We start from the raw sequence: 22,997 nt of genomic DNA, 5'->3' as shown, positions 1-22,997 counted from the left end.
TTCAAAGGAAGCTGGCAAGGAGAAAAAAAGATATATGCAAACAAACGAAAAATATTTCCTTTTTTCTGCGGGTGGTAATCAAATTTGCAATGTGGTTTTTTCCTTCAGTTTTTTCTTCTTTTTTTTTGGACTGCCACATCTTACTGAATTGCTTGGCCGGGTATTCCCACAGGATTCTTTTGGGGGGTGACCGCAGGACAGGACACACAGGACATGAGCAATACAAATAAACAAATGATGTAAATTTCATTTTCCACGACTTTGCATCGCTCAAATATGAAAATATGAAAAGCCAGGCCCTTAAATAAATTACACAAAATTTATTTCGCAGCCGAAGGAGATTCGGACTGAAACTATTTTGTGGCTTGTGTTTTTTTTTTTTGGTTTTTTTTTTGGGGGGGGAAGAAGACCCTTTTCGGAAATATTAGATTCATCAAAGTTCAGCACATTTGCATTTATTTCACATTTGTCAAGGACCAGCTGATGCCAAAGGGTCTTAAATGTCAGCCTCATCATCGAACTGCCGGTGCAGACATTAAAAACCACTTTTCGAAGCCGGAAAATCCTCAAACTGATTGGCATTAGCCAAATATATATGGAATGAAAAATGTCACATAATTCCGAGATTCACGCACAAAATGTCAATTTCAATTTGAGTCTCTGAATGAAATGAATGATTCGGTTTTAATTTCAAAGGAACGTAACGGTAGCAGGTTGTCCTGCGATTTTGTTTTTTTTTTTTTTGGGTGGTATGTCCTGGTATGTCGCCTCAGTGGAAGGTGGAGTTTTCTTTTAGAGTTTGCCTGCCATAAAATACTTTAGATTAGCATTTTAATAGCTTCGATAGCGTTAGTTATTCGACTTGAAAATCAGGAGATCATACGCACATACTCATCCTGCCGCACAGGACACTCGCGGGTGCCATAAAAAATTCACACAACAGCAATTCTGCAGCCCAGAAGCCAGCGATTAAAATTATGCAAACGCATTATATGGTATCCTGCATTCTGGAATGAGATGGTTTTGCCATTGTATCTGGGGAGCCATGGGCCGTAAACACTCAATATTCGTTGCCGCAGGATGGGCTTCTTTCTAAGAGTAAATTGCCTGCAGGATGTCGCTATGCAAATGTGGAAATCGCACCGAGCACCGAGCACTTAAAACAAATCTAGATAGAGACATCTGAAGGACCGGGGAAACCGATTAGTGTTCACTCACCAGAGGATCATAAATCAAGTACTAAATTGGTTTTCGATACGGCAAGATGTTGTACTGTACTTAAAACGTCTTAATTGCTTTATGACGCTTCTTTGAGGTATTTTTTGAAAAAAAGGATTATCGCCGGCAGTAAATCCAAAATGTAAAAAAATTTATGTAATAATTCCTCAGCTTCTATATTTTTATCGTACATTCCCTTTAATGTTTAGAAAACATTTTTATCAATCTTGTCAGGTTTAGTTTCATTCCAAGTAAAAGGAATTTAAAATGTGATGTAATTTAAAAAAAAGTGTTGAACAAATGGGGTTTACATATGTATGTATGTAAGAAGAACTTATTAGATATGCCCTAGAAAATTGAATGTCTACTTAGTAAGTTACTAAGATAGTAAGTTATTGAATTCAGAGCTTCAAAAGGCAAAGAATACTAATCATATACTTTCATAGGCTTTACAAGTTCCCTCAGCCTCACAGCTTTTCGCAGGGCGACGGGAAGGATCATTTGGATGGGGCCAGGATGTTGGTGCCACAACCGCCGGCGAGGAAAGTGCAGCTGTGTGCGATTTGACTATCTTGCTGCCTATTCAAGTGTCCATTTTTAATTAACACTCTGACAATTTGACGCGAAATGCATTTCGAGTGAGTGTGTGACCACCGCGTGCAACAGTGTGCGAGTGTGTGTGAGAGTATCCATGTGTGTGCGGGTGTGTCCGTGTGCAAGGACTAATGTTGCCACTGCGGCGGATGCATGCCGATGAGCCTTTGGTTTTGTGGGGAGCTGAGAGCTCTGCGCCGAATGTTTAGAATGCAATTGACGTGTCAGAGGGCAAATGTCCGGCGGCAGGGGCGTGGAGGGGGTGCGAAAGGGGTGTGGAGCAGGGGTCAGGACATCAGACAATCAGGGGGGTGGTTGATAAATGTTGCATGCGCCTGTGTAACCCAATTACCGTTCTGCAAATTACCCACTCCAGTGGACAAAGGACTCCCGGAGTTGGTGGGCGGAGGGTGGGTCACATTCCTCGACTCGCTTTGCATAATTGATGACAAATTGAAATCATGTTTATGGCATAGAGGCTGGGACATTCCATAAAATATATTTTCAATAGATTTTGATGCGGACAGTGTTCGCCTCTGCCTCGTCAGAACATCAGGACTTTCCCTTTTCCTCGTCTTTCTCGTAGGCCATAAATCCCGGCCTGGCCAAATCAAATGGCCAATGGATCAATTTGCGGTTGATGGAGCTTAGCCGCTCGAGTCTTCCTCACGGGGCTCGTAAATCGCAATGAGTGGGACCCATAAATTTTCAATCGGCCAGTGGGTGAGGAAAGGGGAAAGGACCTTTACAATAGGTATTTAGCATAACAGTCAGTTAGCTAATACAAGAAGAGAATTTTTCATAAAAATTTCCCTATCGATTAATTTAAAGTTCTAGGCAGAATTATTTAAATATTTGCTATCCACTTGGATTTGAGTAATATGGATGACTAAAAAACATTTTACAACTATGAAAATTGCTTTAATGCAGCAAAACCAACAAATCTGTCTAGTATAAGAAAATAAAACAATAGATGAACGTTGTGCTCTTTAACTTGGTAATTTTCCTGAACAAGTCAAATTGTAAGAACTGGGAGCTAAAACTCATCCTGAAATTCAAAGTGTGAGCATAATAACAAAATTTCCAGTTAGCCAGGTCATCTCGCAAATCTTGGCCAGAATATGTCTATCTCGCTGAAGCGGAAAACGGCGATTTCGCCACAGGAGCTGCTGAAGACGCTCGAGCTGTCCGGCGAAGAGGACCTCGATCTGCAGATCAAGAACTGGGTGATGTGGGACCGCAACGAGGCGACGCTGCAGCAGGTGACCGAGGCAGTCAAGGATCAGGATTGGCAGGCGTTGCGGGTTAGACTGTGCCACAGGATCACCTATTTGTCCACTGGCCTGAGGGGCGTGATGCGGGCTGGCTTCGACTCCCTGAACGATGTGGTGATCATCGAAGTAGCCCAGGGCATCTGCGCCTACCTCATCGATGCCTATCCGAGCATCCAGAAGAGGCAAACGCAGGGCGTGGTCATTGGCTACGATGGCAGATACAATAGCAAGCGGTTTGCCCAGCTCATTGCCGCCGTCTTCCTGAACAACGATTTCAAGGTTTATCTCTTCACCCGGATGACACCGACGCCCTTCATACCCTTCACCATCGTGACGCTGCAGTGCCTGGCGGGGATCGTGGTCACTGCCTCCCACAACACCAAGGAAGACAATGGAATCAAGGTCTACTGGACAAATGGAGCGCAGGCGATGGCACCGCACGATCAGCGCATTCATGACTACATGATGAATAACCTGGAGCCGAAGCCATCGTCCTGGGAAACGTCGGTGGTGCTTGACCATCCCCTCGTGGAGGATCCCTATCGCCAGATATACCCACTCTTCTACGAGACGCTCAAGCAGCTTCTTCCCCCAATTTACCTGGAGACCAATGAGTGCAGCCAGCTGAGGTTCATCTACACGGCTCTTCACGGGGTGGGGTATCCCTTCATGAGGGAAGCCTTCTACCAGGCGCGACTCAAGCCGGTGATTCCCGTGGTGGAGCAAAAGGATCCCGATCCTGAGTTTCCCACCCTTATCTCGCCCAATCCGGAAGGTGAGTGAAGATTCAGCTATATGTTCTTGCTCATATGTGGTTAGAAATAGAGGATTTAATTTGAGTCCTTACTTAGAGGGCAGGGAAGCGCTGAAGCTGGCCATAAAGAAGGCGGAAGCGGAGCACTGCACCTTGGTGCTGGCCAATGATCCGGATGTGGATCGCCTGGCTGTGGCGGAACTGGATCCGCGGGGTCGCTGGAAGCTGTTCAATGGCAACGAACTGGGCACCCTGCTCGGCTGGTGGGCACTGGAGAACTACAAGACCAGGACACCCAAGCCAGCCGTGTCCAATTGCATAATGATAGCCTCACTGCTCAGCACACGCATCCTGGCGGCAATGGCGCGAGTTGAGGGTTTCATCTTTGTAGAGGGCATGCCCAGTTTTCCCTGGATGGCGCATCGCGCCTTGGAGCTGCAGAAGTCTGGAAGGACAGTGCTCTTCGCGTTCGAGGAGTGCTTTGGCTACATGTTCGGGATGAGCCTGCCGGATAAGGATGGCATTGGTGCTGCCATGCAGTTGGCCAGCATGGCCTGTTATCTTCGCAGCACGAGGAATGTGACGCTGATCGAGAAGCTGAGGGAGATCTACGATACATATGGCTACCACTCGTCGATCTCATCGGTTTATGTGGCCGAAAGTGCGGACACAATCACCAGCATCTTCGATCATTTGCGCAACTTTACGGACGAAGAGGGCTATCCCAAGGGCATCCTGGAGGATGAATTCGAGGTGATTCATATTCGGGATTTGACCACCGGTCGGGACACCTCCTTCAGCGATGGAAAGGCTCGCATGCCGGTCAATCCAGATGCGCAGCTGATTACTTTTACCTTCACCAATGGCTATGTGGTCACCCTGCGATCGGCGCCCAACGATATCAAGATCAAGCTGAATGCGGAGATCTGTGGCTTGCCGGAGGAGAAGCAGTGGGAGGAGCTGCACGACAAGCTGAACAGGATGACCAATGCCGTGGTGGAGGAGTTCCTTGAACCCGAGGAGAATGGCCTTACGGATGCCTCAACGATTCAATGAACTTGCATCTTAATTTAAAAACTTTGTTAACATGAACAGCTCTTTTATGATCTTTAAAGCGAAAGATAGTAGAGGGTTTAAAATAAAATATAGATGTGTAAATATTAAAAGCTGACTGTAAATGTTTCAGAGTTTAAAGTCTTAGGTAACATTACATTTTTCCGGGAAACCCTTAGTTTCACCTATTAAAGAGCTGTGAAAATGCCTAAGCTGGAGGTGGGGAGCTGGAAAAGCCGCAGAACGCCAATTAAGCGTACAGAGAAATTGCCAAACCATGTGGGTTATGTGAGTCGAGAAGAAGGAGGCCAAACATGGCCATCATCATCATCCTTTGTTTTGCCACCGCACAAACGTATCTGTATCTCTAGCCGAGCGAAAGTATCTGGCAAGACAAACAGTGAAATTTTATAGTTTGCCTGCTAATTGCACTCTGGGGGTGCCTTCACCACCCACACCACCCACACCATCCACACCACCCACACTCCCCTTTGTTTTCAGGCCGCTCCACCCCCCTGATTGTGTGGTAATCGTTTCCGATTGTGCGATTCAGCAAAAGTCAGCTCACATAATGAAAACAGTGATTAAGAGTTGGCCAAGTCGTTTGCAGTTCATATACTCTTATGAGTGAACCAAGTCTCATTGTTTCACTTTTGGTTTTCGGGGCAGCTTTCCACGTATTTGCTTATTTGCTTAGCAGGTCAAACGGAATATTTCAGATCCTTTAAAATGTCGAGTGCCCAGGTAAACACGGCGATGATCCCCGAGGTCGTCGTCAAGTCAAATTTCATTCAAGACAAAAGGTTCGCCTCCCTCCCCAATCCTCCACTTACAGATATCCTCCAGATATCCTTGCCTCTGCCGTGGCCATTAAATTTTCCCTAAAATACATACTCGAACCGGTATCCAAACGCACACGAATTAAATATTAATCCCTGTCGACGAGTGGGTTTCTTGTTTTTTTTTTGTTGTTTTTCATTTTATATCTCGTTTTTGGATGGGTTCCGCCACGTTTTACACGGTTAGTGGCGATGCGCCAAGGTTAGTGCATTATTAAGCACTGTTTATGCGACATTAGGAACATAAAAGGCGACCCAAAGTCGATGTAAATAAGACGCAGGACACAGGACCTCGGCAAATCAACAAAATAAAGCGAATGTCCCACATGTGGGTGGGATTGGCATGGGTATCCGTTTCGGGTTGGGGTTACTCCAAAATTTGTATGCTGGCATCTAAGTAACCGAGGGGTTTTGGGTTGTAAAGACGCAGTTATTGAGTGAGTTATGTTATTTATGGGGATGGATTTTTGGTGAATTGAAGCAGACATATCAGTTACCTACTGAAGCTCAAATTAAACGATAAACATTCGGATAATTTAAGGTACATGTTCTTCAAAAATACCTTATATATTCGCGAGTTTAATGGAGTTTGGGTGAAGTAATATACCATCTATATATTATATATAGTTTATAGTTTGGGTGCTACACATTGAAGAGCAACAATAAATTTATAATCGGCTACATGATATAATAATGTAGCAGCCGCAGAAATTTGATTTTAATCCGTTTGCCATGCACATTGACGCTTGCAACCGCCGCCGTGTTCACCAATTGGACGCTCAACATCCTGGCACATCCTTGTGGCACATATGTTGTGGATATACTGTTACACCAGCTCAAAGTCCGTCGTAATGAGGAGCGACCGTACAACCACCCTCGATTTGGACCTCGAAAGGCTACGAAAGAGGAAAAAATACGGGGTGCCAGCGGCACTGGGACAATGGCATCTTAAATTCGCATTCGAAGTGAAGCGAGCGGTGGTAAATTGATTACGTGCCACTTGCTCACATCATCAATTTCAGTCCATATGCGCGAAAATCCTTTCGACTAACGAGTGCCACAGGACGAAGCACACAGGCACCCACAAATTGTTAGTTGACACTCGAAATTTCTGGTGTTCAGCATCGTTAATTAAGAGCATTTGTTGACTTCCGCTGCGGCGAGTCCTTATTTGCTGTTTGTTTTTCGTTACACCCGATTTCCTGCGGTTCCGAGGGAGGACGTTTCGAGATCATAATCACAGGATTATGCACATCGATAGCGGAGTGACATCAAGTGGTTGTCGCCTAAAGTATTTAGCCAAAGTTAAGGCTCACTAAGTGGAAACAAAGGTAAATTAGATCATGACCATTTTGTATTTGTTAAGCTAGCTTTAAGTTTTTTAATAGTTAACATCTGGTAAGTACAATATATGGATCTGGTATTAAAACTATTCTCAAGAAGTCCCGAAAATAATATTCTTTTAATTTTTATTGAATATTTTTATACATAAATATTTGTAATACCTTTTGAAAATTACAGCAACTTAATAAATATTTTAAAAACGACTTAAGAACGTATTTAAGTCAATTGAACTGTGTTTTTTTATTAAATATATTTTCTAGTTTTCCCTTTCCTTTGCGCAAAGTACACTTTCCAGTGCTTTAATAACTATTAATGCAATCAATAATTCATCAGTTTTGTGGCAGCTGCAAGGATCGTCGTCCTTAGTCCTGCCGCTCACCCCCCTCGCCGCATCTCGTTCTAACAATTTGTTTTTACTGCTTTATTGTTTTCGTTTTTGTCGCATAAAAATGACAACAAATTAGTTTGGCTGCCGGTCGGCGGTTTCACGCTGGGTTTTTCACAGTTTTGTTCGATATCCGTTTGTTTGTATTCCGTTTGTTGATTTTTTTTTTTTTTGCCCATCTTCGCCGACTTTGCGTCCTTGAGTGCTGGCCAATAAATTATGTGAAGGATGCTGTCACTGCAGCGCCTCACTCCCCTAAAAATCTGGCAAATCGGGCGGGTTGAAGGCTAGGGATCGGGGTTTATTTTTTGAATCCGGCGAGAGCGCGACGTGTTTTTGATTAGCTTTATTAAATATGCAAACAATGAAAATGCTGTCCTGTTTTTTTCACTTTGTTTTTGTGCACAAAAGTGTAAAATTCGTCGGAAGCTTAATTGCCGGAACATTTCTATTAAATAACTCCAAAGGTAGATATACATAAAAAAAGAAAAAAACATAATGAATTAAATATGCATTGCTTACAATTTTTTTGTCGAGCAGCCACAACCCTCCAGATTTCACGGTAAACAAATTGTTTGTAATGCATTTTAATTTTGTTTGGTCCAGCAATAAATAACATTTTTTTAGACAAATTTGAAGTGAAAATGTGCTCATAATTTAAAAAGATCCCATTTGCCGAGACTACAAATTTGCATGATTTTTCTATGTGACGCAGCTGTATGAATATTTCAAATAAATATTTTGTTTTTTTTTTACTTTTAATTGCCTTGAGAAAACTCCAAAGTCTATTTGGTCAGTTGGTGTTTTTTTTTTGCTCTAATTTCTTTCGCCAATAAGAAGCAACTGTTGTGGCTAAGAGAAATTTGGCGCGACTAAGAGAACACAGAATTCAAAGAGAACTGAACTGCTTTATCGACGGCATCTGAATGTTTTAGCTTTTTTTTGCTTGTTGATTGTGATAGCTTAAATTCTTAACAGTCATTCTTATTTAATGGGAAAAAATGAATAATAATTATAAGAGCTTTATGTTTTTTAAAATTCTAAAAATGGTTGTGGTCATTATTTTATTTTACGCTGAAGCATACGCTGAAGCATAAATGTTAACTTTTTAAGTGTCACTAAACTTTCGATATATCACGAAAAACTGTCTAAATACGTATGAAAACGTAGATTTATGTTTGTTGAAGGCTGTCGTTGCAAGCCATTTGTGGAGGAAGGGAATTTTCGGGGGAGAGGGTCAGAAAAGTGCGTGGAAAACTGAAAAAGAGTTGCGAGGAAAGCGAATGGAATAGAAAATGCCTCAAGGGAATCGCAACGGAAATCTATGTGTGTCTGGATATGGAGATTCTATTGCTCTTATCCCCGCTGCTGTGTTGTTGCTTTCATTTCTGTTGCCATTATTTTGGGTGGAATTTTCACCCTTTTGCAAGGACACTACCTTCCAATTACCCCCCGCATGTGGAAAAGCACTAACATATGACTGAAGCGGCGGAAAAGTGCACATATTGCATGAAAAAGGGTTCATTAGCAACATCAATTATAGTTGGAGGTCCAAAAAGGTTGGTAAAGGATAATTATATTTCAAAGGTTATTTATATTATATTTATTCTGAAATATTATCAGCAGCCTTCAAAGCTTTAGATACTTGCAGCTGAATATGTAAATATTGCATACATATGTTCAGTATTTCAATGTAGCTTAAATTCGATTCAGCATCGTCTTCTTTAGTCTCATAGATTTCCATCATTTGTTTGCTTTCAGTTTTTCCATCAATTATTCCCAGCGATTCTGTCAATCTCCCGGGGAACGAGGAAAACTCTCCGTTTTCCACTCTTTCGAGTGGGCATTGTTTAACAATTAACGGAACAAGTTGTTTAACTTTACCTAAACGATTTAAGTCAACAGAGCGCTTTACTCTGCCTCCTTCACACAGCTGTATCCTTTATCCTTCATTCCCGCCGTGGACAGAATGTCCTCGTCACTTGGTCAACGGAGGTGGGCGAAGGGGATGCACGGAATCCTGGCGGTGCTTCCGCTTCCGATGACTGCACAAATCGTTGGACTCCTTTTTTGCAGATCCATTTCCATTTTTTTCCATCTTTTTTGCCAGCTTTATCCTCCAGCTTCAGCTCCAGCTCCAGTTGAAATGACAGAAATTTGTCAGGAAACAGTTCGTTTTGTTTGGCTTTCGTTTGACGGCACCCACCTGCACATCCTTCTGCTTCTCGAACCTGTCTCTTCTGAACCTTTTTGTTTGCTCCTGGCATGAATGCCAAAGAGTGCTTAAGACTGCCGCTCTTTATGGAAGCCAAAAAAGGTGGCCCAAATACGAAACAATAAAAATTCGGGCTTAAACATAAGATGCATTGCCGAAAAACTTACAGAGTGTTTAATATATCTATTTTTGGAATGATTCATAATCAAATTATGAATAATAGGATAGAGATATGTATATGTGTATAAATGAACTACTTGATAAAAACAAAAAAACAGGCTAGCACATGATCCACATATAATATATAGAGACTTATTATGAGATAGTATACAAAATGCTTGTTAGAACAATTTAGTTTTCTGAAACAATTTTGGATATACGTTATATGCCAATTGCTGCAAACTATTGTACTTCATCAACCTTCTTCTTATAGTTACATCATCTAGTACCATACTTACCCTCCATTTAGACGACGCCCATGTTCCATGACTCCTAACATTTCTGCCCACCCACAGTCAGAAGGAGGATTCCTGTGGAACTGGCAGCGTGCGGCTTCAATAATTAAATTTGCGACATTTCAACGCTCCAGCGATCAATGGAATGGAATTAACTGTTGTCAATTATCCGTCGCTGCTTTCATGCCTCTAAATAGCAAATACAGCAAAAGCAAAAAGCACGAGCACACAAGCACACGAGCAGAAGCATCGAAAAAGAAAAAGCACAAGGCAAAGCAAGGATTGCCGACAATAAAATGTCACTTGATCGCTGCATTGGCGCTCGTGTCCAACTGAATTTAGGCATCGCCGGTGGTGGTCACTCCGTGGAAAATGCCAATGGGATGGGAACGCTGGAGGAAGGGGTAAGGCACAGGTACACTGAAGAAAATGGAAATTGCAATGATGCCTCGCCGAAATGCAAACATTGCTTTCTTGCATTATTTTTCTACCTTGTTTCTTCGCGGAAGCAAAGGAAAAATAATTAGCTAATCTGTAAATGAACCCATCTTACTGCCCAGCCTTTTTTTAGAGTGTAGCTAGGGTAGATGGAGCAGAGGCAGGCTGATGGCGGTGGTGGTGGTGATGGTGGCTACCTGACCAGGTGGCGTCGATCTACCGCAACGCTTGGCCACACAAGAAGCTTAATTTGTTGCAAGTTGTCCGCTGTCTCCGCTTGACTCCCCATCAATCAGCGGGCGATTCTTCAACTGGAATGGTGCAAGAACAAGCAGAAGAATTGCTTTTTGCGACAGTACCGTTTCATCGAAAATTCAGAGCACGCCAACTGAAACATGTTCTTTCGATTTCCCTCTTTATCTAGCTCTCAAGAATTAAGCTTTCATTGAAGACCGCGAAAGCCACTAATTATTCACTGCTTAAAGCCAGCGATAATTGATTTTTAGTATCTAGCTGCCCTAAGATAAGATAAATTCAAATAATTTGGAAGTGTCTTAAGTATATAAGTGATATGCCATTCCTAAGAATATCTTGCCTAGAGTTTGATTGAAAAGAGTGGCAGAAGAGGATGAGAGATGGCATAATACCTGAAACCTGATTTTAGATTGAAAGAGTGGTAGATGGTTTGGCTAAGATTGAGTCGTGCACTTCAAACTTGAATGAGCCATCAACTATTTTTAGTTATTAAGTATGTTCATTCTACTTAGTTTTCTCAAAGGTAAATATTCTAATGAAGATACCTATTCAACTTGCTTAAATGTTCACCAAGGAACTCCGAATTGTGCTAAAGCAAATCATAATTTATGCAAAGTTGAAAGATTCGTGTGTTTATGATGGAGTAATCTCTCCAACCCCAGAACTCCTTAACCTTTTGGTGGTAGTCCTCCCCAAATTAACCCTTATCCGTGCTCCACACATGCCAACCATGCTCTAATGAAAATCTATCACAGTCAGCGCAGATCTCGCTGAAAAAGTAAATTCATTACACATTCCCAATTATGTGAGATACATTTTAACAAAGCAGCCGGGAAAAACCTCATCTTAATCAAGTAAATTAATAGCGGCGAGAAGGAGCGAGTTTCCAGTCAGAGATCAAAGTAATTAATTATAATAATTAAAAACTTTCCGGCAGTAGCTGCCGCGCTCACTTCATCACACTGAAGTTACCACAAACTTTTCGGCATTTGCATGAATGTGTGAGAGAGATGGAGTGTGTGTTCAAAAGTGCGTGCACCTGTTGAGATTTCGGCAATTCCCCAAGCAAATCTCATATTCACATCTTGTTGCGTATCTCACATCGTGCCTTCTTCTACGCATTATTCCCCATTTTCCCCATTCATATTCTTCCTGGTGAGACTAGTAGTTATTGTCACCATCGCTTTTGTTGTCTTGGAGTGCAGTAGTTTTTTAATCAGCGCTAACAGCCTTGGAGGCTGTGAGGTTCCACTTCGCTGACCTAATACACTAAGAGCATTTACCAACACTGCCTGCCACGCCCCCAAAACACGCCCACCGGCAATTGTTTGTGCTCAGCGTTGCAAGCACTCGGCACATCGCCCATCTCTTTCTAACCGGCAGTGGCGTACGCGGTATAATAGGGGTTACAGGGGTTATTATTTATGTATAGTAGTATACATACATATATGATCTGAACTAAACAATGGTAGACCATTATTTCTAAAATATTCCCACATTATTGCAGATTTCAAACGATCTTAAATAAATTTTGAAAAGGCAACGAAGAGGTTGTAGTATCCTGTCTTGTCTTTTGAGATAGTTTACTTTTTAATAGGTAATATATGCCTTTTTTATTTTGAAAACTATTTTTTCACGATGTTCCAACTCTACTAACTGTACAGTGCATACTCGCGTTAATCCCCCTGAACCAAAGGCCACGTACGCCCCTGGCTCCCTCGAATCATCCATCACTTTTTGCTGCGAGACTAAGCTTGAAGTGAAAGAGGATGAAGGATATAGGATGGAGATGCAGATGCAGGTTACAGGGTAGAAGGATTCATGGATATGGTATGTGGGATGCAATCATATAGAGTGTGCAAAAAAAAGAGCACTTCCAATGCTGAAACCGCAGTGAATAAGCTGAGACATCTGCAAGGGGCGTGGCAGTGCGCCCACTTGGAAGCAATTAATCGAGCAAACGAAATGGTGAGTGAGATAAAAGTAAGTTCTTAGAGAGTAACTGAACGGGTGAGCTCAGAAAATATCCATTTAACAAGCCAACGCCTCTCTTAATTTACATTACTTTAATGTATAAAAGTTTACATTCGAAAAAACCTATGTTCTAACCACTTTAATTGGTTTCGGTCTTCTGGACGTTAAGAACACCGCTGTCATCGGTAGCTCCATGTATGGTGGTCATTTTCTGTTTGCCATTAGCATCGATGGTGGTCAAGGTTTGATGGATTTGGGTGACGGGCACGGCTCCGGATCCGTAGCTCTGCTGTGAGCTACTGAGGGATCCAAATGCGTTGATGGTGTTGATGTTCGAAGCGCTGTTGTAGGCGCCGTTGTTGTACGCGCCGTTGTTGTATGGGCCGTTGTTGGAGCTGGGATTATAGTTTCCAGTGGGGGAGTCCTCGCCAACACGGCTATCAAGGGACACACTCCTGTAAATATTGACACGATCATTAGTAAGCATCAATGGATGTGCTCATTTTTAAGATAACTTACGCAGGCACGGCAGCAGCATTCTGCTGGGTGTAAGAGCTGCCCGCTTGAATGGAGCCATCGGGATTTTGAACAGAGTGCGAGGCGTAGGTATAGGTACCTCCGTTTCCACTGGAGGATGAGGAGGATGATGACGAGGATGACGAACTAAACACCTGGCGACGCAGACGCCTCAGCAGATGGCCATTAACGGGGTGGACATCCGACGGGTGACCCTCCGAGTCCAAGGTGAAGAAGGCACGGGGCAAGAACTGGCCAGCTGAGAACGTAATGAATTCAGAGGTAAGTATCTGAAATGTATCTATATAGTATATCTAAAGCTTGGACTGTATTCAAACCTCTCGGTGATTTACCACGAAGTTGTATTAATGACATATATAAAAACCCATGAATCATAGCATATAGCTCACACAAAAGAAAATTAAACGTTCTATCATCTATCAAAACCAATGATAATCCCAAAAGTATGCTTATACTTATATCTTAAGCAGTCAACAAAGGCAATTTCTTTTCCGAACGTGAAAGTTTGTCCACTCAGCGATCGCGTGAATAATTAAACCTAATGCGAATATGAATAGCCATATTATTCAAATCTTAATAAAATAAAAAACAAATTATTGTGCGGAAAGTTTTGCTGGGCAAACATTGTCGCAAAGCTAATGAGCTAGCGAATTTCACAAACCAGTTTCGGTATCCGGATGGGTCGATAGGTTTTTGGCTATTATTAACATACTCACAGCCGTCGACCGACTTGTTAATTTAATTAATAATAAACACTACAGCAGCACTGGCTAGCGATGATGTAACTGCATAATGTGGCTTAAGCTCTCCTCTAATTATACTTAAATTGCTTTTTTGCTCACCGGAAGAGGCCGAGGCGGCAGAAATCGCAAACAGAGCGATGGCAATCACAGCGTATTTCATTGTTAAGCGGAATGGATCTGTAAGAACACACTTGGGCACTTAGTTGGGGTAATTCGGCGGGGATCTGCAGGGGCTTATCTGTGGCTCACCACTCACAAAGACGAAACGAAACGAAAGACTGAGGCAGCGAACGCGTGAAAAGTTCCAAAACGACTAAGCTCGCGGTGCGACTCCCTAGCGCTTATATATGGAAATTTCGAACGCTGACGCAGTGCGACCCATCAACATCATTATCATCTAAAGCTGGAAGAACAAGCAGAAGCCGTCAAACAAGCAGAAGAGTTGGGCAAATAACTTCACCGGTAGACTCAACAATAAACAAATACAATCAAATAAGAGCCAGCCTTTTAGAGTTCTTGAAAACCTCCGACTGTGGCTCATAAACGTTAAGTTAAGCCACATGATTCATAAGGTTTAATAACATCGCAACTCTCAGTTAATTTTCTCTCTCCGCAGCAGAGTTTATCTCACAAATAAATCCACCCAAAAGTTAATGATTATGAGGAATACATGACGAAGCAGCCAAGCGCCAACTGGGGGATTTCTGTTCTGTTTGTTTTCACTTTATTTGTATTTCGCATTATATGTGCATATATTCATTCGAACGCCTATGAACGAATAACGAGCCAAGCTGTTTTGGCCAGCTCGTGTAAATTGGCCAAGTGCCCTCACTCTTCCTTATTGTTGGTTTCAGCCAGTCTGCGCCTTGAGCTCTGTTTTTGACCCTATTCGTGTTTGGCGATAAAGAACTTCTCAAACTTCTTCTCTTTGCCTTGGGGCAATAACCTGATTACAACGTGGCCAACACCTAGCATACATACATTCTACTTTGCCGAGCATAGAGCTAAACTATGTATTTGCCTTCATTTGTTTAATGGCTGGCATGCGTCCAAAGATTATAATATTTTGTGAATTTTAATAATAATATTATGTCCAGCTCGGTTTTACCGCTCCATCTGTTCGAAACCTAACTGGTTTTGATGGGGTTTTCGATGGATTGTGCTCGACCAAATGAAAACAAATGTTGTTATTTAATTTTACATTATCATACATGTGTATTCCAGGAAATTCGTTAACCGGTTTTTAAAATAAGTTGCTCAATTATTTGCCTAAAATAATGATGCGTTGTTGATAAAATTTATAATAAAACCAAGTTGTCGAACAAAAATTAAACTGCGCATACACATTTTTTACGTGTTGGGGAAACAAAGTAGGGAATTTCTAACAAATACAATTAAATAGACATGTACATGTATGTACATTTATCAGTAAAATATTAGCAATGTTTCACGCACTACTTAAGCCAATACACAACCACCATTCGGTTTTCTTTTTAACACATCAAAAAATTCAATTCCTTGGATTTATATTAATCTAATTGAAACCCACAAATTTGTTGCCACTTTTTGAGCAGAAGTATTTTTGAATTTCGCACACGTTCGTTGGCAAAAATATGTACAAATATTGAATACGAACAAGACAAGGAGAAATTCAATTTTTTTCCGCAAAAATGGTGACAGAGCAAAATGCTGGCCGCCGCCTACTAGGAAAAATAATCCCCAGCCGATTTGAACGATTTATTATTTGGCCCAGCCAACTCGGAGACTGTCCGGCGACCCGGAACCATTAATCATCCGAGTCCAGATCCATGTCCGAATCCGAATCCGAGTCCGAGTCTCAATACGAGTGGTGGACAGGCGGCTGGCACTGCAATTGGTGGGCACTTTGGAGGAGAAGAAACTTTTGCGGAACGTGGCAACGTGTTGAAATTACAAAATGTGTTAAAAAATGAGAGGGCAGGGGGCGGGTAAAAAGCAAAATAATATATTTTGTACACACACACAGACTTTTGTCTCTGCTCGCCGTCCATATAAAAAACATAAATTTCCTTTGAGAATAGAACTGATGGTGGGGGGTGGGGCAAGGTGATTATGTTTGACAGCCGACTTGGGACACGGAGCACCGCCCTCTTTTTCATCGCCAGACAGGACATAGGACATGGGTATTAGATCCTGGCCAAAGTGCCAAAACTGGCTTCGCTGCCCGTCTGATTTACGGCCAACTATTTGGATGTTTTGTTTTAATTTTTCCCACTACCCTGCCTGTGATACTCAACTAACAAGTTATAAAACGAAATATTTAAAGAGCAAATAAAGTACCATTTGATTTTCTTTAGTCTTCATAGATGATTTCCCTGCATCTCTGGGGATCAGCGGAAAATATGAATTGTTGAAACAGCTGAAGGAAATAATATAACCAAATTGGAAGGCCAAATCTGTTTAATGTTTCACATTTTTCGGATTGGGGGCCACATGACAATATGCTTTTTAGCATCAACCTCCCTCAAGCGAAATTGATTTTCAATGTTTTTCAGGTCTTCTGTTTTTCGCCTAAAAATACAGAAAAGAGTCGAAAAAATTTGACTGTGATTGTCACTTGAATGTGTGTGCTGGAAAAACCCACTCAAAATCCACTTCACCAGATATGTCAGCATGGAATCACGAACCTCGCCTGATTTCTCCAGTGATTTTTCGCAATCAGGCTGATGAGGATGTGCAGAGTACGTTGCTCGTGGAGGCTGTGCTATGATTAGTATCCTTTCAGCCAGGTCAAAAGTGACGCTCTGGCATGCCAAGTGGCCTCGGCCAAATGAAACTTTAATGGGGAACGAGGACAAAAGGCTAGGAGAAGCTGACTGATGAACTACGTGATGGTCAGAGGAATTGAAGTTACACTGGAAAATAAGATAATAACTAAGGCTAAAAAGTCAACGCAGATTAAGTAAGAATGTCATTCAATGGCGAACTGTTCATTCTATATCTAAATGTTACTTACAAACATAACTCTCAATATAAATCTCATATTAACAAAGCACAAAAGTATGGATTGAAAGCTTGCAATAAAAAAAATATAAATAAATATATAAATAATATTATTTAAAATGTCAAATTTTGTAAGTATATTATAATCCTCATTGATCTCTTTGACCTTTACTAGAATATGCATTTTATCGCAGTGTATGTGGATAGTCAACGACAAAGTGAAATGCATTGAGGTTGGTGGCGAACAAACGCGACCTGAATCTCGAATATTTGCCAGCCTACTTCGCCCTCTGAGGTTATACAGCTACTGTGACTAGCATATGCCAGATATAGCTGGCGTATCAATTCCGATAATGTACTTGGACCACGAGTATCTTTATTATCCTGGCTGCTGTGCAATTATTTCCGACTGTCTTTCGCTCTTTTGCTGGCCCGCTTTTCCGAGTCCTGGGAAACGCAAACAAAGGATATTTCGCGCACACGCCTTGGACATGATTGCATCCGGGCAGGAAGCCTTGCGCCGTGTCCTTTTGCATCCTTACATCCTTACATTCGCGTGCTTCCTTCCTGGCGATCAGATCCCCTGGCTGGTTTTCATCCGCAATTTTCACGCCCACTTTGTTTGATGATGACAAATCTCGTTGCGTGTTATCAGATTGGCCAACTTTCCGTTGCCATAAACCCCCCCCCCCCCCCCTCCGTGTGGCCTCCGTATGGCATAATTATGTTTATCTTTGGAAGCTGCGCTCCTGCCACGTGTCCTTGCGTTTTGGTTTGCTTCCTGCGATTTGGCTGGCAACGGAACGAGTGCCACGTGCTAATCGGCGGTCGTCTGCAACGCCCATGCACCCCACACACCCACCCCCCTTGTAAATGCAACCCCGCCTTACATGTCCGATAATTGAAATCGCTAAGCTGAACATCGGAATCGGAATGGCTTCATTAATCAGGTCACTTTGATGGCAGCGCATAATGTTCTCCAAAAATTTGAATGGGGGAAGTTCAAAAGGGGGAAGTGGTCTATATAGCACTTAGACCGATTGAATTTGCTCATTTCGTGTTGGATAATTGGGAAAAAATGCTTCGGTTATGAATCAGGAGTGATAGATAGGAGTACAGCTATTGTATTATATATACATAGAACTAAAGGAGTTAAGGGAAAACGTAGTACGTTTTACCTACCCATTCAGCAATATACGCCCGCTTTAAATTAAAGTTGCTCATTTACCTTTAAGGACATCCTCTGCGTAATGAGTGCACTCACGCCCACACTCACTTACAAGCGAATGAGTGTCGCCCTGCGGACGCATAAATTATGAATAAAAGCCTCACACACGTGGAGAAAGAGAGGGTTATATTCATAAGTGCAGAGAGTGAGAGGGACAGTCTGAGGCCAAGAAGTGTGCTAAATATTTAAGTACTTAAAACCATAAACCTGAGTATTTATAAATTGGCTTTAACAAGCTCGAATGTGAGTGTGGATGGGTGTGTCTGTGGGCAGACCCTTTTTTGGGGTACAAGGAGTCAAGCTCGACTCCATTCATTAGAAATGCTCACTAATGTGCCCGACTTAATAATAATCAAATTTATATGCATGGTTATGTCCTTTAGAGCAGGACTGAGCACGAAACTGAAGTTTCGAGAGGATTGGCTTTACTGAGAAACCGTCGAGAATGAGACGAAGACAAGTGTCAATATCCTTGTATATAATTTTCCAAAATGTCTGACCAAAAGTGCAGATGTCCAGTACCGAAACACGCCCAAGGCCTGTACTGTTAGTTCCTTGCCAGTTACCAGTTACCAGTTACCAGTTACCAGTTTCTTGTTTGTTTTTGTTTGTTAGCCAGCTTGTTTGCGGCCGACACTGAGACTAAATGGCCAAAAAGGTCGCACCCTCGGGATTTCCTTAGTCCTTCTGCCAGCTTCCTCATTTCTATTTGGGTCCGATGAGATTTGAAAATTTCACAAAAATTAATTAGGAATGCTGGCATCCATGTTGTGATAGGCTAGTTCCTTTCGCCTACAAACCTTTTCGATTTGACCGCTGAGAATCATCTTTTTGGCCACACCCGAAATCCTCGTTCTGCTCACAAGAAGCGACAATAAAAACAAATTACAATTGCAACAATGGCAGTGACAGCCAAACATTTGAGGCATTTTCTCCAAACACACACACAAACACTTCAGTTAAATGAACATTTGCAGGATCGAGATATTTATTTATTACAGGGGTTGCACTGCAGGAGCATTAACCCCTTGCTGCCCACGGCAGCCTCGAACAACGGAGGACTGAAAAAATTGAAATAAATTACCAAAACTAAAGGCAACAACTGTTCGCATAATGAAGTCAAATTATATTTCTGCCTGCGTGCACTGCTAAAAATATATATGTTATATATGAAATTATTTTTAAGTTGCACGTTAGCTTTCATGCAACTAGATAACCTTGCAGTTCTTCAGTTTCTTCGTTACATTATCATTATTTATTCAAGTTTGTTATCAATAAAGCGTAATTTTTTTCTGTGTATTCGAAGAAGGGGGAGTTGGAACACAGAGATGGGGTGCAGAAGAGATGATCAGGGAAGGAGTGAGTGGTTCAAACTAGCTGGGCGTCGGAATAGCGAAGGGTGCGTCCTTTGCTGGTCCTTGAAATTATGCAAATCGGCTGCACTTCAGTTACTACTACCCCTACTTAAACGCAGTGGAAAGCCCCTACAAACAAACGTATTAGTGTCATCGGGCATTTGCCAAGCCATTTCATTGACACATAGAACACCTTTTCGTCCACTTCGCATGATGTTATCATTTAATTCTTGGGGAATTAACACGGACATTGTCAACCGTAAATGAGCTAATTAATCTAGTAAATGTGTCGCAGCTCATTCCTCCTTCAAACAGGAGTGGGTTCGCGTTTTTGTGGTTCTCCAGAGGATCCCCAATGCTGACACGCTTCTCCAGGTGCCGGAGGTGTGGGAAATGGAAAATGGGAAATGGGCAGGGTTGCCCCTCGGGGAGCTGCACTAAAACACCAAATGAGATGCATGAATTCCTCTCCGACGGCAAGCGGCTCATAAAAGTTTACATCGAAGTGTTTACAGCACATTTTGGGGAAACTTCTACTTGGAATTTAATGCAAAATGCAAACTAAAGAAAAACTATATTGAGGCAACTGCATTACTCAGTTAAATTTGAAATTATATGCAATAATATTGTAAAAATATAAACTAAAGATTTTATAATCATTTAAAAGCATACAACTTCAAAAGTTATATTTTATATTCATTTAAATGCATACTACTTCAGACGTTGTATTAAGATATCTTTGATTTTTATATCAAATTTAAGTTCCCCTTCACTAATTTTTGGATATTTTGGCTAACTACTTTTGGCCACAAACCGATCTTTTGTCGCGCCAAAGTTAATGTACCAGCGGCACTTTTCCAATCTCGCATTTGATGCGTTGGATTCCACATATTTGGCCAGACTGAAAAATAATTTCATGTTTATGGCCACGTTGTTTTCACCGGCCACAAAAATGCTTATCGAACGGCTGAGATCGCCAAGCGAGACTTGTAAATATTTATGATTTTTTGCGATTTTTATTCGACTGATAAACGGGTTTTTCCCATCGCACAGTTGGCATGTGCGAAAATGTTTGTGGGAAGAAATTGTGCACCTAACCCACACGTTTCACCTTCTGTTTGTTGAAATAATAAATCTGAAGAAAGGTTGTTGTGTTTTTAAAGACTCCACCTCTTTTGTTGTTCTTATGTAAACGAAACCTTTTTTTTTCTACATAGACATATAGTGGAGTTACCCTCATGAGAACGTTTAGGCCGAGAATTGGGTAAATATTTAAACTGGTTGCGATTGTTTTGGCAAAAATCGTTGCAGTTGGCCAAACACGTGTTTGAGATAATTTAATTAAATTTACTTGGCTTTTTTACCCGTGCCACGTGCCACTCGAGTCCAGTTTGCTGCCCTCGAAATGGAGTGGCAAACACTTGAGCACTTGCTTCAAAACTGCGGCAAGTGCAGTTGGGTGGGTAGCTTACTTGGTTGGCTGGCTGGCTGGTTGGTGAAAATTCCTAGGAATCGAAAACTTTGGTGGTCTGCGATCGGCAGACAATGCAACAATGTCGTACGTACTTGGATGAATCGCTGGCATCTGTGGATGTGCACAGTCCGTGGAGAATAAACCGAAATTCCCCCGAATTTCCTCACGACAATGATGCGGCGATGATGACTTGTGGAAATCAAGCAATGATTTTCCCTCCATCTGTAACTAAATATGATTTATTTCCACGGTGTGTTAGCCGCTCTCGCCCCTCTCATTAGTCGGGGCCCCGGGTAATTTGCATAAGTGTCCTGGCCCCAGGAACCAGGAACCAAAGGACACACACTTGAGAGTAAGAGCTGGAAACTAATTAAAATGTTCGCGCCTCAAATTTCCTCCGCTCGCCCCTATTTATGACCCTGTGAATGTCTTGCATATGGACGGAGTTCAGATCCTCGCCTGCAGCTCCTTCTCATTTTCCTGCTTTATTTTTTGTTTACGAGTGACAAATGGGACATTTACATGCGACTCAGTTTGCATATTGGAATTATTCATGGTTTCTTTCAAGATGGCGCAGGATGTGAAGTCGCTGGAAAGGGGTGAGGTTTTCCTCAAGGAAATCGGAAATGGAAGAGGTTATAGACATAGTGTAAGTCTCTTCATAGTACCAATATGAAGGCATATAAAAGCGTTTATTTAATGACCTCAATGTAAACATACTCTATTTTGGGATAAGTGAATATGCGTTTCTCCACCTTTTAAGAACTTTGTATGGCGATGTTTAATGTGTTATTTGCAGTATATACATAAGTATCAACCTGTATGTAATCAGTAACTGATTATAAAATCCGTAAGCCGCAAATCCGCTTATTTATGCCAAAGAGTCAAGCCTCCGGCTAATTGACAAAAGTGTAATTGTGGTGATGAGAGTCCTGCCGATTGTCACTTTCCCAACCCTCCGTAATCCCCTATCCATAAGTCACCATAGGGGTTGGGTGAAAATCAAGTCCGGAGAATGTACCAACAAATTATTTAGCAATTGGCTAGTGCTAGTCCAGCGCCATGTAAATCCAATTGTAAACAATTTGATTCAAATTCCGGGGGCATCACCATCAAAAGGGGGTGGCATGGGTTAAGGGGTCACATGGCGTTCCATGACAGCTGTCGCAGCCGGGAAAACTCCACTGAGTCCACTGAGAATTGGGCGCGATAAAAGGGGTTAATCGAACACGCGGACCACGGCATTTGGATCGGGGAATTTTCTTCACCTTTGCGGAAAAAGAAAATTTATTTGTCAAAGGGTGTGGAATTTGCTTCTGGGTATTTTGGTTAATTAGCGATGTCTGGGGACATCTTCTGTCTGCTCTTTTCGCCTCTGATTTACACATAAAGTTGTTGTGCCCTCAGCTCTGGGGAAATGTTTCCAGAACTTCTCAGCTTCTCAAAAATAGACCAACAAGTGTGGGAGTGGGGAAAATTCGGAAATTTCGGAAAAAAGAGTTGCCGTCTTTCGGTTAACGGAGTTTTCGAGCCTTGTCAGAAGTTAATGAGATTACCACGCCCCACAAATTAATTCACGGAAAAGTCAAACAATCTCTCCCTCTCTCTCTTTCTCTCTCTCTCTCTCTCGCTCTTTCTCTTTCCCTCGTTCATTCAATCGGTCACAGGCAGAAACCGCAAATGCGGAAAATGCAAATTGTTTTTCATGTGAACCCAGAACCTCAAAAACCACTGCCATCCCCTGACCTTTTCACCTTTTCTTCTCCTAACGAGGCGTGAAAATTTTGTGGGCGGTCCCGGTAACTAATCCCTTGCTGAAGGAAGAGGAAGGGGCATGTGGAAGGGGAATGTGGAGGGTATGCCTATGGGCACTCCACAGT

At 42.1% G+C, this 22,997-nt stretch overlaps 2 protein-coding genes and 1 long non-coding RNA gene across 5 annotated transcripts; 2 read left to right on the top strand and 1 right to left on the bottom strand.

Annotated features, from left to right (window-relative positions):
• Nucleotides 1-2,829: 2,829 nt before the first annotated feature.
• Nucleotides 2,830-5,006, top strand: LOC6530445 (glucose 1,6-bisphosphate synthase). The gene is made up of 2 exons (XM_002091325.4): nucleotides 2,830-3,861; nucleotides 3,938-5,006. Exons 1-2 carry the CDS (start codon nucleotides 2,934-2,936, stop codon nucleotides 4,894-4,896), a joined length of 1,887 nt encoding a protein of 628 aa, XP_002091361.1. The 5' UTR covers nucleotides 2,830-2,933; the 3' UTR covers nucleotides 4,897-5,006.
• Nucleotides 5,007-12,875: 7,869 nt separating this feature from the next.
• Nucleotides 12,876-14,410, bottom strand: LOC6530444 (uncharacterized protein DDB_G0271670). Of its 3 annotated transcripts, none has more exons than XM_002091324.4 (4): nucleotides 14,328-14,410; nucleotides 14,178-14,255; nucleotides 13,318-13,573; nucleotides 12,876-13,253 (listed from the first exon to the last, which is right to left on the bottom strand). In XM_002091324.4, the coding sequence occupies exons 2-4, from the start codon at nucleotides 14,236-14,238 to the stop codon at nucleotides 12,938-12,940; spliced, it is 633 nt and encodes a 210-aa protein (XP_002091360.1). In that variant the 5' UTR covers nucleotides 14,239-14,255; nucleotides 14,328-14,410; the 3' UTR covers nucleotides 12,876-12,937. The 3 variants fall into 3 exon arrangements, with proteins under 3 accessions (XP_002091360.1, XP_039228748.1, XP_039228747.1); XM_039372814.2 differs by having other exon boundaries at nucleotides 14,335-14,399; XM_039372813.2 differs by lacking the exon at nucleotides 14,328-14,410 and having other exon boundaries at nucleotides 14,178-14,319.
• A 5,957-nt stretch (nucleotides 14,411-20,367) lies between these two features.
• LOC120321144 lies at nucleotides 20,368-20,808 on the top strand. Its single transcript, XR_005560724.2, has 2 exons — nucleotides 20,368-20,632; nucleotides 20,697-20,808. It is a non-coding gene; the product is annotated as an uncharacterized LOC120321144 (long non-coding RNA).
• Nucleotides 20,809-22,997: the final 2,189 nt, after the last annotated feature.

Source organism: Drosophila yakuba, chromosome 2R (assembly GCF_016746365.2).
Source record: "Drosophila yakuba strain Tai18E2 chromosome 2R, Prin_Dyak_Tai18E2_2.1, whole genome shotgun sequence".
Classification (NCBI taxonomy): domain Eukaryota; kingdom Metazoa; phylum Arthropoda; class Insecta; order Diptera; family Drosophilidae; genus Drosophila; species Drosophila yakuba.
This window is presented reverse-complemented; position numbering and strand designations above follow the sequence as displayed.

Coding starts and splice junctions, on each gene's coding strand:
- LOC6530445 (XM_002091325.4), top strand. CDS start 2,934: ATGTCTATCTCGCTGAAGCGGAAAACGGCGATTTCGCCACAGGAGCTG. Junction 3,862..3,937: donor TATCTCGCCCAATCCGGAAG/GTGAGTGAAGAT, acceptor GTCCTTACTTAG/AGGGCAGGGAAGCGCTGAAG.
- LOC6530444 (XM_002091324.4), bottom strand. CDS start 14,238: ATGAAATACGCTGTGATTGCCATCGCTCTGTTTGCGATTTCTGCCGCC. Junction 13,574..14,177: donor TGCCGCCTCGGCCTCTTCCG/GTGAGCAAAAAA, acceptor TTACGTTCTCAG/CTGGCCAGTTCTTGCCCCGT. Junction 13,254..13,317: donor AATGCTGCTGCCGTGCCTGC/GTAAGTTATCTT, acceptor CAATATTTACAG/GAGTGTGTCCCTTGATAGCC.